This window comes from Gopherus flavomarginatus, chromosome 10, assembly GCF_025201925.1.
Source record: "Gopherus flavomarginatus isolate rGopFla2 chromosome 10, rGopFla2.mat.asm, whole genome shotgun sequence".
In the NCBI taxonomy this organism is placed as follows: Eukaryota; Metazoa; Chordata; order Testudines; family Testudinidae; genus Gopherus; species Gopherus flavomarginatus.
This window is the reverse complement of record NC_066626.1, coordinates 13,646,381-13,663,807: the sequence shown is the minus strand read 5'-3', so window position 1 is coordinate 13,663,807 and position 17,427 is coordinate 13,646,381. Positions and strand designations below refer to the sequence as shown.

The 17,427-nt window shown below is 45.0% G+C and overlaps 1 protein-coding gene across 1 annotated transcript in view; it reads right to left on the bottom strand.

Annotated features, from left to right (window-relative positions):
- Window positions 1–17,427, bottom strand: part of ABCA12 (ATP binding cassette subfamily A member 12) — a 97,420-nt gene that overhangs the window by 75,767 nt on the left and 4,226 nt on the right. Inside the window, exons 4-13 of the mRNA XM_050916073.1 lie at window positions 14,934–15,187; window positions 14,719–14,831; window positions 14,046–14,170; window positions 13,016–13,189; window positions 11,534–11,698; window positions 10,003–10,204; window positions 8,239–8,378; window positions 6,176–6,295; window positions 4,491–4,581; window positions 443–622 (exon numbers count right to left, since the gene is read on the bottom strand). Of these exons, the coding sequence (XP_050772030.1) occupies window positions 443–622; window positions 4,491–4,581; window positions 6,176–6,295; window positions 8,239–8,378; window positions 10,003–10,204; window positions 11,534–11,698; window positions 13,016–13,189; window positions 14,046–14,170; window positions 14,719–14,831; window positions 14,934–15,187 (1,564 nt within the window). The remainder of the gene's footprint in view (window positions 1–442; window positions 623–4,490; window positions 4,582–6,175; window positions 6,296–8,238; window positions 8,379–10,002; window positions 10,205–11,533; window positions 11,699–13,015; window positions 13,190–14,045; window positions 14,171–14,718; window positions 14,832–14,933; window positions 15,188–17,427) is intronic.

The following is a 17,427-nucleotide window of genomic DNA, read 5'->3' as shown; positions in this document are numbered from 1 at the left end:
AACATTATGATCTGCTAAAGAAAGGTGTGGTCTCTTCATATTACTTGCTTTACATATCCCTTTTCCTCTACCGGCCTATCTGGAGGACAGCTCTGTATCCTGGAGATTCACCAAAGGGTTCCCAAGGTGCTCAACAGAAGACCATATTGGCACCTTGCCAGGATACCAAGGGCTACCTACACCTAGTCTGCATGAAAAGGAGCAGATTGTAGCCCACTCTCATCTGTGATAAGGAGGCATGGCCATGCAATATGTCATGGCTGACTGGCTGAAGATTGCAGGATGAGCATTGTTTGCAGGGACCTATTGTCTTCCTAATATAGTACTCTATGTATAGTACTTTACTCATGAACTGCACTTTGGCTACTGCATATGATAGCACAGTAAAAAGGGTTAATTCATTAATTACATGGGCATTTCGGTAACTGGACACGGCACTTACTTCCAAAAAGTTCGTTCCTCAAAAAAAGGTCTTTAGCTACCATTTCCAGCTCCTCTTTGGTTTTTGCCACCTGAATGCGATCAAACGACACACAGGAGGATACATTTACTGCCAGGGTAGATAATGTGTCCAGTTGATTGATGATGTCGGCGTTGTTCTGCAATTCCAACCTTATATCATCTGCGGGAGGGGGAATGAAGCAAAGGAACCATCACTTCATTATGCCATTAATGCTAATAAGGATGGAAAAAACAATCACACTAAACATTAATCATAAAATATTATTCTGCATTTACCAGGGCAATGAATGCATGTGGTTGACCCAATTTTTAGGTTAATCATTCTTAACACGCTCATTAGTTTGTCTTTGGGAGAATGCCAACCATGGAATGTGACGGCCATTTCAAACCAGAGGTTACTGCTAATCTGCTGGGTTTTTAAACTGTGTATGGTGTTCTCCATTCCTTCCACGTCCAGTGATTTTCAGTGTAATCGCCATGTCTGCTGATCTGTTTTAGCTCAGCAGAGAACGCCATCTATTTTATCTAAGCCCATCAAGTAAGAGGTAGGTCTGCCATGGTACTGTGTGTATCAGACCTGATAATGCAGCCAATAAAGGTATCGCTGTCTTATGGATGTTGTACATGGTGACTACATAATGCAGTGTAACTACGGTGGAACAGCGGCCACAAGGATGATGGTTATGCTGTAGTTAGGACACTCAGTGGGTGACTATGTTCACAGATTTCATTCTACACAGCGTGCTGATATGGGTTGCAATGAGCTGAACTCACACCTGATCTACATCAGCTTCCACTGGCATAAACAAGGGCTGTGTTGGAGGCATTGTGGACAGTTCTTTGAAAACATCCACTCAGTGTGCAGTGGTGGTCAAAAGAACGAACAGAATGTTGGGAATCATTAAAAAAGGGATAGGAAATAAGACAGAAAATATCACGTTGCCTCTATATAAATTCAATGGTACGCCCACATCTTGAATATTGCGTGCAGATGTGGTCGCTCCATCTCAAAAAATTACATTGGATTTGGAAAAGGTTCAAAAAAGGGCAACAAAAATGATTAGCGGTATGGAACATCTTCCATATGAGGAGAGATTAATAAGACTGGGATTTTTCAGCTTGAGAAAAGAGATGAATGGGGGGAGGGAAGGTATGATAGAGATCTACAAAATCATGACCGGTGCGGAGAAAGTAAATAAGGAAGTGTTATTTATTCCTTCTCATAACACAAGAACTAGCGGTCGCCAAATAAAATTAATAAGCACAGGTTTTAAACTAACAAATGAAGAATTTTTTCACACAATGCACAGTCAACCCATGGAACTCCTTGCCAGAGGATGTTGTGAAGGCCAAGACTATAACAGGGTTCAAAAAAGAGCTAGATAAGTTCATGGAGGATAGGTCCATCAATGGTATTAGCCAGGATGGGCAGGGATGGTGTCCCTAGCCTCTGTTTGCCAGAAGCTGAGAATGGGTGACAAGGGATGGATCACTTGATAATTACCTGTTCTGTTCATTCCCTCTGGAGCACTTGGCATTGGCCACTGTCAGAAGACAGGATGCTGGGCTAGATGGACCTTTAGTCTGACCCAGTATGGCCGTTCTTATGTTCTTAAAATGTCTGTTACTTTACTCTACTGAGGGAGTAGGGAGGCGGGTGGGGTTGAGAAACCTGAAAACTTTAAAGCAAAACTCCAGTTCTGATGTGAGTGAACTTTTAAAACCACCTCCCATCAGACTTCCAATTCACTATCTGGATGGATAATTATGTCTGAACAGTGTCCTCTGGTGGCCAGAGGGGATTAATAAAATTTACTGCAAAGATTCTCTTGCAATGTCTGTTTGACTAACATTCAAGATCCGAGTCATTTAAACTAGGTCCTTTGATTGTTAAGACTATTTTTCATAGATTTTGAAGCCAGAAGGGACTATTATTATAACGGAAAGTTAAACCGTATTACACTGTTCAGCCATTAGGTGGCATGGTGTTCATTTAAAGCAGTGGTCTCCAACCTTTTTACATACAAGATCACATTTTGAACTTAAGATCAACCCAGGATCTACCCTGCTCCTTCCCTGAGGCCCTGCCCTTTCCCCAAGGCCTTGCCCTTTCCCTCCTCACTCACTCAATTCCCCCCCTTCCTCTGTCACTCACTCTCCCCCATCCTCACTCACTTTGACAGGGCTGGTGCAGGCTCTGGGCTGCGGCAAAGGGGTTCAGAGTGTGGGAAGGGGCTGCAGGCTGAGCCTGGGGCAGGGGGTTGGGGTGCAAGCTCTGGGAGGGAGTTCAGGTGCAGGGGTCATATGGTCACACTGCACCTAATCTCACAGAATCCACTGGACAGTTCATGAGTTTCACTTTTTAATAGTGTCGTTTATGGTTTATAGATCCAAAATCCTTCAGGGATGGTCACAAATCAGTGTAACATTCTCAACTGTGGGGTGTGCATTGGCTGAGACTGATGCAGGGGATTGGGTGGCAGGAGGGGGTGAGGGGTGTGGGCTCTGGCGGGGAGTTTGGTGCAGAAGGGGCTCCAGGCTGGTGCAGAGTGTTGGGGTGCAGGAGAAGGTGAGGGGTGCAGGCTCTGGAAGGGAGTTTGTGTGCAGGAGGGGACTCTGGGCTGGGGCAGGGGGTTGGGGTGTGGGAGGGGGTGCAGGGTCCGGGAGGGAGCTCTGGGTTGGGGGTGAGGGTCCAGAAGGGGGTACGAGGTGTAGTCTCCTGCTGGGAGGTGCTTAGCACAGTTGGCTCCCGGTCAGCGCAGCAGGGCTCAGGCAGGCTGCCTGCCTGCTGTGGCTCCATGCCGCTCCCGGAAGCGACTGGCTGCTGGCACATCTCTGCATGTGGCCCCTGGAGGGAGGGCAGCAGTGGGTCTCCATGTGCTGCCCCCACCTGCAAGCTCCACTCCCGCAGCTCCCATTGGTGGGTTTCTGGGCAGTACACGGAGCCACCTCACCCCAACCTTTCCCCCAGGGGCCACAGAGACAAGTCAGCAGCCAGCCGCTCGCGGAAGCAGCATGGGGCCGTGGCAGGCAGGCAGCCTTCCTGAGCCCCTGCAGCGCTGGACATTTAGCAGCCTGGAGATTGCGATCGAATGGCTGAGGCTCCAGGACTGACCAGTCTATCACAATCAATGAATTAGTGACCATTGATTTAAAGGAACCTCAGCCAGACCTGGTAGAGCATTAAAGGATCTTATGATGAACACACCAGATGTGTATATGCAAGCTCTGGAGCCAGGCCTTATCTGGTACTGGAACATGACCATTATCATCATCTAGTCTGACCCCCTGTGTAGCCCAGGTCATAGACTGTTCTCACTGGTACCAGATGACAGAACAAGGAGTAATGGTCTCAAGTTGCAGTGGGGGAGGTTTAAGTTAGATATTAGGAAAAACTTTTTCACTAGGAGGTAGTGAAGCACTGGAATGGGTTACCTAGGGAGGTGGTGGAATCTTCTTCCTTAGAGGCTTTTAAGGTGAGGCTAGATTTAGTTGGGGATTGGTCCTACTTTGAGCAGGGGGTTGGACTAGAGGACCTCCTGAGGTCCCTTCCAACCCTGACATTCTATGATTCTATGCCACATAAGACATATTTATGGAGAGGATGAGTGGTACTGGGCTAAGGTACAAGATTGGGACTGAGGAGACTGCACTTCAAGGCAAAATCTGCCACAGAATTCCTGTGAACGGTGGATCACTTAATCTCTCTATGCCTCAGTTTCCCATCTGTAAAACAAGGATCATAATGCTCCCTTTCTTCCCCCATCTGTGTTATCCATCCATAATGTGGGCACTCAAACCACATTGCTCAGGACATATGCTGATATTTCAAGAGGGTGAAGGAGGAATCTTTCCAGCCCCACAAAGCATGAAGCATTGCAAATATACACTATGGATGAGTTTGATTGGCACTAAAGCATCAGCTACTGGCCAGCAGGAATCGTTACACCAATGGGCTAAGGCAGTGCAGCAGTTGTGATGGTCCAAGAGCTGTTATATAAATAGGAGGTGCATGAATAGCGACTTACCCAGTTCATTTATTTGGCTCAGCAGTTCGATAGCATCCAGCTTCACCATGAGTTTGATAAAAACTTGCACGAATGGATTCTGCAGGGTATTCTATCAAATGACAGAGAGAGCAAGAGTGACATTCATCCCCTTTGGAGTCCCTCCATGTTCCTTACGCCCTTCTTGAGCCTCCTCTCTTCACTTGGTTTCAGTTACGATGAGAAAACTTTAGCCAATGACGGTGTCTTACAGCCCTCTAAGGGCCTGATCCAATGGAAAACACTCACACTGATGTCACCGGGCATTGGATTGGTTCTGGACAGTACTTAGGCCTGAATCCTTAGTGACACGGAGATGTTAAAGTAGGTGCAAATGTAATTTCTACCCACTTGTGGTGTATCTATGGTTTTGGAGCCTGCAGGAGCAAGCTTTCCAGCCCAGATCAGCAGGCTGGGGTTGGTGAGGTTTGCCCCAGCACTCAAAAAATAGCTGCACAGCCAATGCTTTGATGTTGTGGCTTGAGATCTCCAACCCACCCCTCTCCCTAGGCTTCAGAGCCCAAGGTCCAGCCCGGTCTGTGCAGCTGTTTTTAGAGCATGAGCCGTGCTAGCCTGAGTCTTTCGACCTTCCTGAGAGGCTCGTACTCGCAGGCTCCAAAATGCTGTGTGGACATACTCTGTAAGGGAACCTTACACAGAGCACAGCACACAGAGGCCTGAGTGTAAATGAGCCTCAGGCCTTCAGGTTTTAGTTTAGCTGAATCTCTAATAGCTCATTTCAAAAATGAGTCTGCTCAGTGGAGAACGTTTCACCTCTGACTCTCACACGTACCATCCTGGATTTTCCAGGAGTCTAGCTATGACCTTTGCACTGTGATGAATTTCTCCCACCAGGACCAGTTAATAATTATTCTGTGTTCCCAAGGTATCATTTCTATAGCAGGCTGTGTTCTGCTTCTTAACCAAAAAGAAGCCAATCGTTGCTGCATGGAGAGTGAGTAGAAAGAGGAGGCGCGTTACAGCTTTCCAGGTTTGAGCAGTGACTTTTCCCTCAAGGAGATAGTCTGAAGTTTTACCTTGATATTTAAATATTTTTCCTCGTTGAGCTACAAAGGCAGAATGGCATCTGTTCCTCCTCTAGGCTCTCAGGCACTTTTCTAATGAGGAGAACTAGGTATTACCCCAGTTTTTCTGCTTCCTGAGGAGAACCACTTCTTTGGTATCTCAGGCTGGCATGGGCCTTGTAATGAGTCACCCAGCTTTGATTGCTATGTCAAGCAGAAGGCAATTGCATTTACAAACCTAAGAGAATTCTGCCCTTTGTATAGCCAACCATCTCTCCTCAGTGTGTTGGAAGTTTTAGCAGCAAAGAATCCTGTGGCACCTTATAGACTAACAGACGTATTGGAGCATGAGCTTTCGTGGGTGAATACTCACTTCGTCGGATGCATGCACAGGACTCTTTGCTGCTTTTACAGATCCAGATTAACACGCTACCCCTCTGGTACTTGGAAGTTTTAGAGGACTTATTGTAAGCATTTCAGAAGGAGGGGTTAGCTCTGAAAAGGTGCCCCTTTAAAATCTCTTGGTGCTTGTATTGTTGGTGGACGGTAATGGAGCTATAACAATTTATATCAGCTAGGTTCTGCCCCCAGCCTTTTGTTTACTTGAGCGACAAAGGGACCCTGTTAGCTGTGAGATAATACCTTGACAACTGGAATTGTTTGGTTTAACGTAGTCAGTGAATTCATGATCAATGGTGACTTGTCCAGCCATTCCTGGGACTTTTGCATTAGATCAGCCATTTGCTTCAGGGTTGCATTAGACTTAAAAAACAAATAAAAACAAACACATAAAATAAATCCATTTGACCTGTTTACAAAAAGCTCAATTAATATTACCATGATGCTTCACCATGACATTGAACAAGTTTTTCCTTCTTTAGGCCCCTATTCAGCGGTCCATCCCTATTCAGCTGAATGCTTAAGCACATGCTTAACTTTAACATGTCTTTAACTTCAACACATGCCTCTGTCACATGTAGGTGCTTAAGGTTTAGCCTATGTTTCATGGCTTTCCTAAACAGGGCTGGACTTCAGCACCTGCTTAAATGCTTTGCTGGATTGGGGCCTTAAGTATTATGACTAAGGTCTGATCTAAACTTCAGAGCTATATCAGTATAACTATGTCACTCAGAGGTCTGAAAAGTCCCCACTCCTGAACGACGTCGTTTATACCAACCTAACCCCCTGCATAGACAGTGCTTTGTTGGCGGGAGAAGCTTAAAAGTCCAGTTCTGTTAATCAAGAATCAAACATTTTCCTCCCCGAAAACTCCTTCAGAAGCTACTAAAGGCTATTGACCTCAGCTCCTTATCTAGTTAGCACAGAGCAGTAAGGTAGTGCAGTCACAAAACTCTCTCTGTTTTCTTGTTGGGTTATACAGCGCTTCGCTGTGATGAAGCACCTAAGTCAGTCCTGATGAGGGGAGAGCAACTGCCATTGACATTAATGGAAGATATTCCTTTGCTTATGCCAGGAGTGATTTGGGTCTAAGGCCTTTTGCAGAGAAATTCTTCCAAAACCTGTAATGCCCCATACATTTCCAGCGCTGCTTGGATGTATCATGCAAACGAAAGTATTTGCCTGCCACATTCACAAAGTGGTAGATTTCAATTGTCACTGCCTCTTTAACAATCTTCTTTTTCAATGGACCCGTAAACCATAGGAATTGCCAGATTATATGAGACCTGGGGTCCGCCCAGTCCCACATTCTGTCTCTGACTGTGGCCAGCAACAACTGCTTCAGATTAAGGTACAAGAAACCCCATGAAGTAGATAGTTATGGGATAACCTGAGCACAGGGAAATATTTTTCCTACCCCCATTCACTAGAGGTTGGTTTACGCCTTGAGGAGTGAGTGTCTACATCACTTCCAAAACTCTTGGGGTTAAAGCCTGGCCCCATTGAAGTCGATGGAAGTTATGTCATTGATTTCAATGGACACAGGGTTTCACCATTGTTTTTTTTTACATTCTTTCTAATATAATTCTGGATATTCTTGTTATCTGTCTAAATGTCCAGTCCCTTTTGTAATCTTGCTAAGCTCTTGGCCTCAGTGATAGCTTGTCTCGAAAAGCCCCAGAGGCTGTGCATTGCGTGAAGCCATGCTTCTCTTTCCTCAGTTTAAATTTGCTGCCTTTCAATTTGTAGTTTTGTTTCTTAGAGATCGGGATTCTCTCTGCAGTGCCTTCCCACAAACAGAAATACAAAGCTACAGTGCACTGGAGACAAGTTCCGAAGGACTTGCAAGCTTATCTAACCTCAGTATTTCTAGGGATGACCCAATCAGCGATGGGTCCAAAGCAAATCTCCAGCTCTGAATACTTGCAAAATTATGATCCAGCTTCCATAATTTCAGTTGGTCCCAACCAACACCCCACAGTCGGTACCTCGCTCCCATTTTGAATTTAAATGCATTAAACAATTCTTTGCTGATGACTGATCTACACTCTTCTTTCATCTCAGAGTGTCTTAGAAGCCTTAGATTACTCCCAGTTTGAGATCACATCAGCTATGTTCTGTAGTAATGCTTCAAGATTCAGTTTTCCCCCAGGGGGTTATCAACCAAGTCTAACACTTCCAGTGCAGGCAGAAAGCAGAATTCTGCTGCTTCTCCAAAAAAACAGCCTGCACTGGAGACCCAACAAGAAGCCCCGTCATTGGGATTTGCTTGACCAGAGCTCCTCTTAGTATTCACAACATCATACCTTTTCCATGATTGCTCGAGTTTCTGGGGTGTCTGGTGTATACAGAATCTTCCCAAACAGCATAGGCTTAAGGAAAGACCATATTAAAGCTCCAGTAGAGGTACTAACCAAATCCAGATAAAATGATAAGCAGAATGGCGCTGCAAGGCAAACAAAACAACAAATAGCACAAATAAAGTAGACGCACGACAGTTCCCACGAGTATTTTTGTTGCTGTGTCCAATATATGTCTACATAACCCTCTCTGCGCTGACTGGTGTAATACCTCTTGACAGAACTAATCCACCCCAAGCTCTCCTGTTGCTGAAATCAAGACAGCAAGATTCTCATTGTTCTAGCAGAGCTTTTTCTGCTTTAAGGTTAAATGGAGTTTTGTGAACTAGGAGGAGCTAATAATGTCAGTGCAGCTGGAAAAAATGACACATCAGGATAAAAACACTGACCTGTCAAGTCCTAAAACTGGACCACCATGGGAATTGGGAGATGAGGAAGCATTAAGCCGCTGCCCTACTCTTCTCAGAAGCCTGAGTTTTCCTTTTTAAGCTTTATGAAAATAAGTCACCCATAAGCTTAGTGAGCCAGATCCTTAGCCGGTGTAAATCAGCAGAGCTCCACAGAGCTATGCAGATTTGCACCAGTTGAGGGTTTGGTCTAGAACAGCTTGAGTGCTGGATCTAATCAGGAACGCTTGGATCAGCTCCAAAATTTTTCTGTCGCCTGTGTTCAAAACAAATGCATGGCTCTTTTTTGTTACATAAAATGGAAGAGACAGATGTCTAGGGGAGAAAGACCTATGTCGAGAAAAGGGACTTCATGAGTTCCCATAGAGCTGTGGAAGGCAGCTGTGTCCCCCAGCCACATCGACTCCCACCTGGCCTCTGAAGCCCGATTCCCACAGATGGGCTACTGCAGGTTTGGGGGAAGAGAGGGACAATGCTGTGAAGGCTGCATTCCCCACTTCTCCACCAGGATCTGCCAGCTCCAAGTCGTCTCCACTTGTGGAAGCAGCAGGGATACCCTGACCCAAGCTGTCATATAACACAGCATCTTGCACACAAAAAACACATCATCTTCCACACAAACTGCTACACCCGGAAACATTATAGTTCCATCATCAATCAATCAGTGCTCCACAAAGAACTGATACAATAACCAGCTGGTGGAAGTTGGCATAGCGCCGTTGATTTTAATGCAGCTTAGCCAGTTTAAACCAGCTGAGCGTTTGGTCTGATGCATTTGTGTGCTGCTAAACCTGCAGGGGCTAGAACTTCAAAACTTTTTAAAAAAAATTGCAAAAAATGTCAAGATTTTTTTCCAATTGCTTCTCAAGGTTAGAAATGAACCCATGGAAAGAACATTTGCTTGAGCAAAACCCAGATTTTTCAATAACCAAAAAATTGTCACCCGATTTTAGATAATGGCATCAGAAAGATGCAAGGGAAAAAGTAATGAACAATTTTTAAAATGTCAACACAGTTTTTCACAACATTTTCATTGAAAATAAAAGCAATTGTTCAAATGGAAAGTTTTGTCTGAAAAATTTCAACCAGCTCAGGGGAAGGGGGAATAATGAGAAATATTCATTCATATTCTCATTATGAATAAGGGAAGCTCCACTGAAGTAAACTGAGTTATACCAGTTTATAATTAGTGCAAAAGAGAACAGAATCTAGCCCAGGCAATTTTTTAACCTTCTATTTAAGTCTAACTGCATTCTCTGAGAATGTGTTTTCTCTTGTGGTGCATGTTTTGCAGCAAACTCACTGGAATCCTGGGGAATGCCATATTTCCTCATTATTTTCTGTACATTTTCATCCTGGGTAGAAGAACTAGGTCTTTTTGGAGCTCCAAAATCAGGCAGCAAAGATTCAAAAAACAAGGGTGTGATTTCCTCATTGCAGAGAGCTTTCGAAATAGACTTAAATGATCCATGAGTTACTGTTATGTCGGTTGTTTTCAACAATGCCTATGGGACAAAAACCAAAAGCAAACAAAAACACCTGCATGTTTAAAGCGCCTTATTTCAGTGGGAGAAGTAAACCGCATTTATGAAGGCTTTTGGAGAAGAGTTTATCTGTGTACAAAAGAAGGGACTTTCCTTGGAAAACCTGAAAATATCTGGCTTGGTCCTTTGCATGCTTATTTATAAATACGAATGAAAAGCATCAGTATCAAAGGATAATTTGTGCTGATGTGTGTGAGCAGTTGGCAAGTTTATATAAAGGTGTTGAGAATCCAATCATGAGACATGCTGGATGTCTCTGTAAGGTGCAGAGCATCCTCAGCGCTCACTGATTTCAAGGTGATTTATTCCCTGGAGTATGTAGAGCAAGATTTACTCCCATAATGTGAAAGAATCGTAATGACAGGACAAGAGATGAGCTGCAGAAGGATGGTACCAAGCCCTAGGGATAGCGTAAGGCACCATGACCAGCCAGTTGGCTGCTAAGTATAATCACCATGGTAAGTGTGATGATCGCCTGAGCCAAAGCTCACTGAAGTTGATGGGAGACTTTCCATTGAATTTTGTTGACTTTGGATCAGGCCCATGGGCAGCCGGCAAATCCCCACTTTGGGGAGGCTAGCCCGCCGGCCCTGCCTCTTCTGCCCAAGGCCCTGCCCCCCCACATGCCTGAGTGCCCCTCCCCAATAAAAGAAGAAGACCTGAGGGCCGCCTGCAACCAGAAGAGCTCCTAGTCGCCCACCCTAGAAACATCGGGTCGAGCTGCCACCCACCCTGAGGAGGAGGGATGCAGCGAGCAGCGGAGATCTGGGATGTGGAATGGAGGAAGCAGTGTGGGTCTTGGGGAAGGGGCCCAGATCTGGTCCTTGCTGTGTCACTCCCATACATAGGTCCTGGAACTAGGGGTACTACCACACCCCCTGGCTTGAAGTGGTTTCTATCATATACAGGCTTTACCGTTTGGGTTAAGGGCTCTCAGCACCCCCACCTCATACAAATTGTTCCAGTGCCCCTGCTTTCACGCTGTTTTTACTATCCTCTTGCTGGGTTTTTTCAATGTGCCTGTAGGTTTCCTTTAATCTCCTTCCTAGTTACCCCACTTCAACATAGCTGTAAGTCTTTTGTGTTTTCATTCCTCTCCTCACCCCGACCGACCATGTCACTGTCCCTCTGCTACCTATGTCATTCCAAACAAGAACTTTCTCAGTATCCCGACACAGACTTGCTGACCACTGGCTACTTCCCTTGATGCACTTAGAGATTCTACGGACAACACAGTGTAACTACTCCAAAGGCATTTTAGCTCAGGCCCTTTCCCACACTAATACACACCTTGGAGAGGGGCACATTTCTAGACTGCCGTAGCTTTTTAAATGAATTAATTGCTTCTAGCAGTGGACGCATGCCAGACGCCACCTGGTTCCTGAAATGTTCCATCTCTTTGAGGAAGCCTAACATCTTGTCCATTGATTTCTGCAGTTCTTTGGGGAAAAACATCTAGAAGAGAGAGGAAGGAAGAAAATAACTGTCAGCATCTACAGACACACGTATCTGGTACTAATTCTTTGGAGTCAGCGGTGGGATTTGCAAAAGCTGTTAAGAGACTTAGGAGCACAAATCCCATAGGAATCAATGGTACTTGTACTCCCAATTCACTTACCCACTTATTGAAAATTCCACCCTGGAATTTTAGGTATAGCTCTAAAGAACCTGGCTCTAATCAGTTAAAATGTTGGAAAGTTTGTTTGGAGGACGGCTGGAATACAGTACAAGTCTTTCAGCACCATTGATGCAAAAACCAGGGGCCACCCAATGAAATGACTAGGCATCAGATTTAATACAAACAAAAGGAAGTTCTTTCTCATACAGTGCTCAATTAACCTGTGGAACTCATTGCCATGGGTGTTGTGATGGCCAAAAGTATAACAGGTTCAAAAAGGAACTAGATGCATTCATTGAGCTTAGATCCATCAGTGGCTATTAATCAAGATGGACAGGGATGCAACCCCATGCTCAGGGCGACCCTGACTGCCAGAAGCTGGGAGAGTAAGAGGGGGATCTCTCCAAAATTGCCCTGTTTGGTACTCTCCCTCTGAAACTCACGTACTGGCCACAGTCGGAGACAGGAACTGGACCATTGGTCTGACCCAGTATGACGGTGCTTATGTCCATCACTACAGAGCCAAGTTCATTGGCATTCTCATTTGACTGCATTGTTCGGCAGGACAATTATTTCAGCATTGTTAAAGGTATATTGAAAACATACTTATTGATAAACCATACCTATTTTAGCATGTGGTTTTCACCAACCGTAATGACATATATTGAATATTTGATTAATCGTAAGAGCAATTGCAACACTGTTATGGATTGGGCAAATAAATATCACAGCACCTTTTACAGTTTGGGATTTGGTGGGATAGCTAATTGGTACAGTGAGCCCTAGCCCAGTGTTTTGTATCCACTGGAACCTGGGTTCACATCCTGACCTAGGCTAGGATGGTTGGCTGGTGTACCAGGCCAGAGTAGCTTGTGAGTCACATCCTAAGTTTCTGTAAATCAGTGTAGCCCCAATGGTTATAACTGAGGCGTGCCAGTTTACACCAGCTGGCTCTATAATGGACAATTGTCGTAATGTATATGTCAGCATGGGTGTATGCAATATAACATTATTCGTTATTTCATGCACAAGGCCAGATCCTCAGCTGATGGGAAGCATTCTAGCTCCATACCAGTACTGGTATACCAGATGAGGATCTTAGCCACAGTAGCTAAGAAAAAGCCACAAAAGTGTTCTAAAAATCCAACACAAACCTTGTACAGAAAGTTGTAAATGTCTAAGTGACGTAAGAATATGACCCCCAGGATGTAAGATTGGCGAGTCCTTTCCGGGAGTGACAGGTGGCAGAACTCCTTTACTACTGCATCTAACTTTGGGTCGATGGAATGGACGTCACATGACTCCAGCTGGAGAATCTGAGAAATGAGCTGTATTTGCAAAAAAATCAGGAGATTTGTACATTATTAGGTTACTCCAACATGCATGGGTTAAACTACCGCTTCTAAATGCTTCCCCAACATCGTCTTCCAATGCTGTAGACTAAGAAACATACTTTCTCCTCCCCATTATTCCTGCATGGAGAACAAAAGCAGAATGGTAGTGCTTTAGCACACTTTACACAGGCTGATATGATCCAGCAGTTTAACTTTCCTTGTGACTGACAGAGCTGGGGGGCTAGGTAAAAATGAGCTGTTTGAGACTGAATCCAGACAAGATGATGGTGAGGCTCTGAGGCTGGGGGAAGAAGTCTTTGGAGCCGAACCACTGAGGACAGCGTGTCCATCCTTGGCTGAGATTCACTATCTCCAAGGATATTTTGGATCCCGGGGTAGCTCTTGTAATTATTGGTGGCATCAGTGGCCAGAAATGCCCTTTTCCATCTGCATTGCAACTGTTTCTCTGCAGTGTGGACCTCACAAAAATACCCATGCATTTGTGACCACTGGACTGGATTACTGCAATGCACGATGCACTAGTTAAATATTTCAGCCATCACCTAATATGTGGCTACCCACCCGCTAGTGGTGTCGGTCAAAGAACATGCCGCTCTTGGTCTCTAGAGGCTGCTCTGGCTTACAAAGTTCTTTCAGCTGCAATTCAGGGTGTCTATTTTGATTTATAAAACACTATAGAGTTTGTGTCCCTTAAACATCATCATGTATCTCCCTCTGCATCCCCACAGGAGCAGAGATCTGCTGAGCTGCTTTCACTAATAGCCCCTGGATTTAATCATCTGAGTTCCAAATTTAAAAGGACCTTCAGCTAGAATTACGGTAAACTTACCTGAGTTATGTTTTCTGGGAGAGGCATTTCCATCAGGGCTTTGATACTTGCTGTGGACATCCCTGCTTCATTTCTGAGCTCCTCTTTGAGCTGGTCGACATTTTTAAACACAGCCACTAACATTTCTTTAAAATAAAAAAACAAAAAATGATATAATGGTTTTCTCCACACTTACAGAACTATTATATATCTATGCACAGAGCACCTATGTTAAGACAGCAGAATGGAAACATTTTTGCCCAGACTGAAGATGTTGCGCATGTTGGTTGAGAGGAGCACTACCATGTGTCATGCTCAAACACGTCTGAATTTGGATGGACCATCTGTCAATCTATAAGCCTCTGGCAGACCTAGAGATTGTTGGAGGCCTCTGGCAGACCTAAGGATTGTTGGAGCTAGGCCTTTTGGGTCCTGCACCGAGCGCATAAGTTTCGGACCTCTGATGGCTTGAGCCAGCAACTCTGACTCAATAGGAGTTTTGTAATTGACTTCAATGGGCCTATGATCTGTCCTAGAAAAGAAGCCAATGGACATAGTACATGCTTACTTTAGTCATCATGTAGCGTACATAAGACAATCAGCAAAATTTGAGTCGGAAAGGCCAACAGCAACGAGTAAATTAGTGACCATTCTTATAAACTAAGGTTTTAAACAGGTAAACAGGTAAAACTACCTTGCTTTTTAGAAGCTGTTGCATTCTCGGTGGTATTCATCATGGAACTCATCATAGCCATATACCGAGGGATATCTTGAAAATAATCAATTTGCGGCACATTTTTTTGAATCCTTAAATTTAAAAAAATGGACAATATTAAAAGAAAATAAAGGGTCCACATTAATAATTTCAGGAAGAAACACTGGTGTAGAAGAGCTTAGACAAGTCCTTACCAATCAGTTTGTAACTGGATTTTGGCGGGATCCCCAATCAGTACATCCCGAAGTTCTCGAAGGACCCTGTTGTGATTAACTACATCTGTCACAAGGTGATTGCCTAACTCAGCGCTGCGAAGGAGCTGCTCATGAAATTGACTTTGTTCACACAGTGCTTCAAAGCTAACAGAAGGGAGCTGACAGATACGCTGCAGTGATTTAAAGCTCTTGTAGTCACAAAGAAGTTTTATCATGCTTCGGAAGCGAGATGTCTTTAAATTAAAAAAAGAGAGACACACACAAGTTAAAGAAAAGGATTATCAAAAGTGGGCTTTAGGCTAAAGGATACCGACATTGCTTTGCTTTTATTCAGGATTCAACTTTCAAGCCCTTTAGTTCAAAAGGTCTTAAAATTAACTAAAATTAACAGAGTCCTGTGGCACCTTATAGACTAACAGACATATTGGAACATGAGTTTTCGTGGATAAATACCCACTTCGTCGGATGCCCCACAAAACCTCATGCTCCAATACGTCTGTTAGTCTATAAGGTGCCACAGGACTCTTTGCTGCTTTTACAGATCCAGACTAACATGGCTACCCCTCTGATATTTAAAATTCACAGTGACTGTTCCCAGCCCTGGAGAGGCAGAAAGGTCCAGGGACCTGGCCTGGAATTCTCAGCTCCTCACTCTGCTGCTGTGTTATGTGACCTTGAGCAAGTTCTCTTCAGGGACGGCTCCGGCTTTTTTGCTGCCCCAAGCAAAAAAAAAAAAATTGAGGCGGCCAGAACTGCAAAGCAAAAACAAAATAAAAAAACTTGCAGCGTGGCCAGAGCAGCAAAGCAGGAAAAAAACAAAACCTGCGGGGCGGCCGGAGCCAGGGTGCAGGGGGACTCCCTGTGCTGCAGAAGTGCCCCGGCTAGCGGGGGGAAGGGGCAGGGAGCAGGGGGAGAGAAAAAAGGGGGGGCGACCAGGGCTTCAGCAGGGTACTTGCCATGCCACCTGCCAGGAGGGCTCCGTGCCGCTCCGGTCGGCGGGGAGGGAAGGACGCGGGCTGCCCTGCCGGGCTTGCTGCAGACCTGGCACCGGCTGGGGCAGATGGAGAGCGCAGCCAGCTCCTAGCAGGGCACTCTCCTCTTCCACGCTGCCACTCCCTACAGGACGGCCGGATTGGCGAACAAAACAAAAAACAAAAAAAAAGCGGCCGTGCCTCCCTACGATTGGCCACAGTGCCACCCCCTAGAATCTGCCACCCCAAGCACGAGCTTGCTCGGCTGGTGCCTGGAGCCAGCCCTGCTTCTCTTCATGCTCTGCTTCCCCTCCCACCCTTTGTCTGCCTTGTCTATTTCAATTGTAAAGTCCTTAGGGGAGGGATTATCTTTTACTATGTGTTTGTACAGTGCCCAGCTCACTGGGGCTGTTGTAATTCAAGCAATTAACAACAATGTTACATCACAACTTCCATTACACCACTTTTGTGATTTTGCACAGTGCTGTTTGACTTCTCTCATCTATTTTTAATAAAAGTTAAGCATTGTAAACAATTGCCCTCTGTGACCCTTCAATATTATTTAGGTGCTTAAATGTAAATATAGGACACGAACTGCAGGTACCTATGGTACCTGCTCTAGTTCCTTGGTGCTGTTTTAAAGAGCTAGAGTGGCATCAAGGGGCCCTGGTTGCAGCCATGGAGGATTCCCCTGTTGTAGGCACGGTGGTAGACAGCTACTCTAGCCCTCTCTCCTCTGGGTCTGCAAGTTCTGGGTCAATCTACTCTGCAAAAAAACTCCACCGCCCAGTGGCAGCAGGTTTCAGAGCCTGGGTCAACGGCCTGGGGCTCGCATGGCTAGCAGTACAAGGCTAAAAATATCAGCATAGACATCCCCACTCGGGCTGGAGCTCAGGCTCTGAAACCCCTGTTTCTGCTGCGGTTTGGGGAAAAACTGACTATTTTTATTTTCATGAAAGACATATTAACACAATAAAAGATGATACACTGGCATTACAAAGCCAACCCTGGCATTAGCTAATTCCTGGGACAGGATCTTCAGTAATGAAAACTTTTATTTATTAATTATGATGACTATGGTGGTTGTTATTATTATTCCAGTCGTGCCGAGGGGCCCCAATCAGCATAAGGACTTGCCTTGCTAGGTACTATTTAAACATATTTAGAGAGAGTCCCTACCCAGAAGAGCTTCCAATCTAATGAGAGAAGCAATCGTAGACAGGAATATGCCAGCAGACTGTCAAAGTGCATGTCTTGTTAGTTACAGGGAAGATTTTCCAGTAACAGTTAGAGATGCCAAACTCTCATTGATTTTCAGTGGGGCTTAGGTGCAGAACTGTCATTTGTGCCTTTGAAAAATCTCTCTGTACATGTTTTTTTCCAATGCACCCATGGGAGTTAGGAGCACAAGGCTCATGGGAATGGTGCCCCTAACTCCACTAAGCACTTATGAAAGTCTCACGAGTGGCTTGAGCCTTAAAAATAGGGATAAACCTTCAATC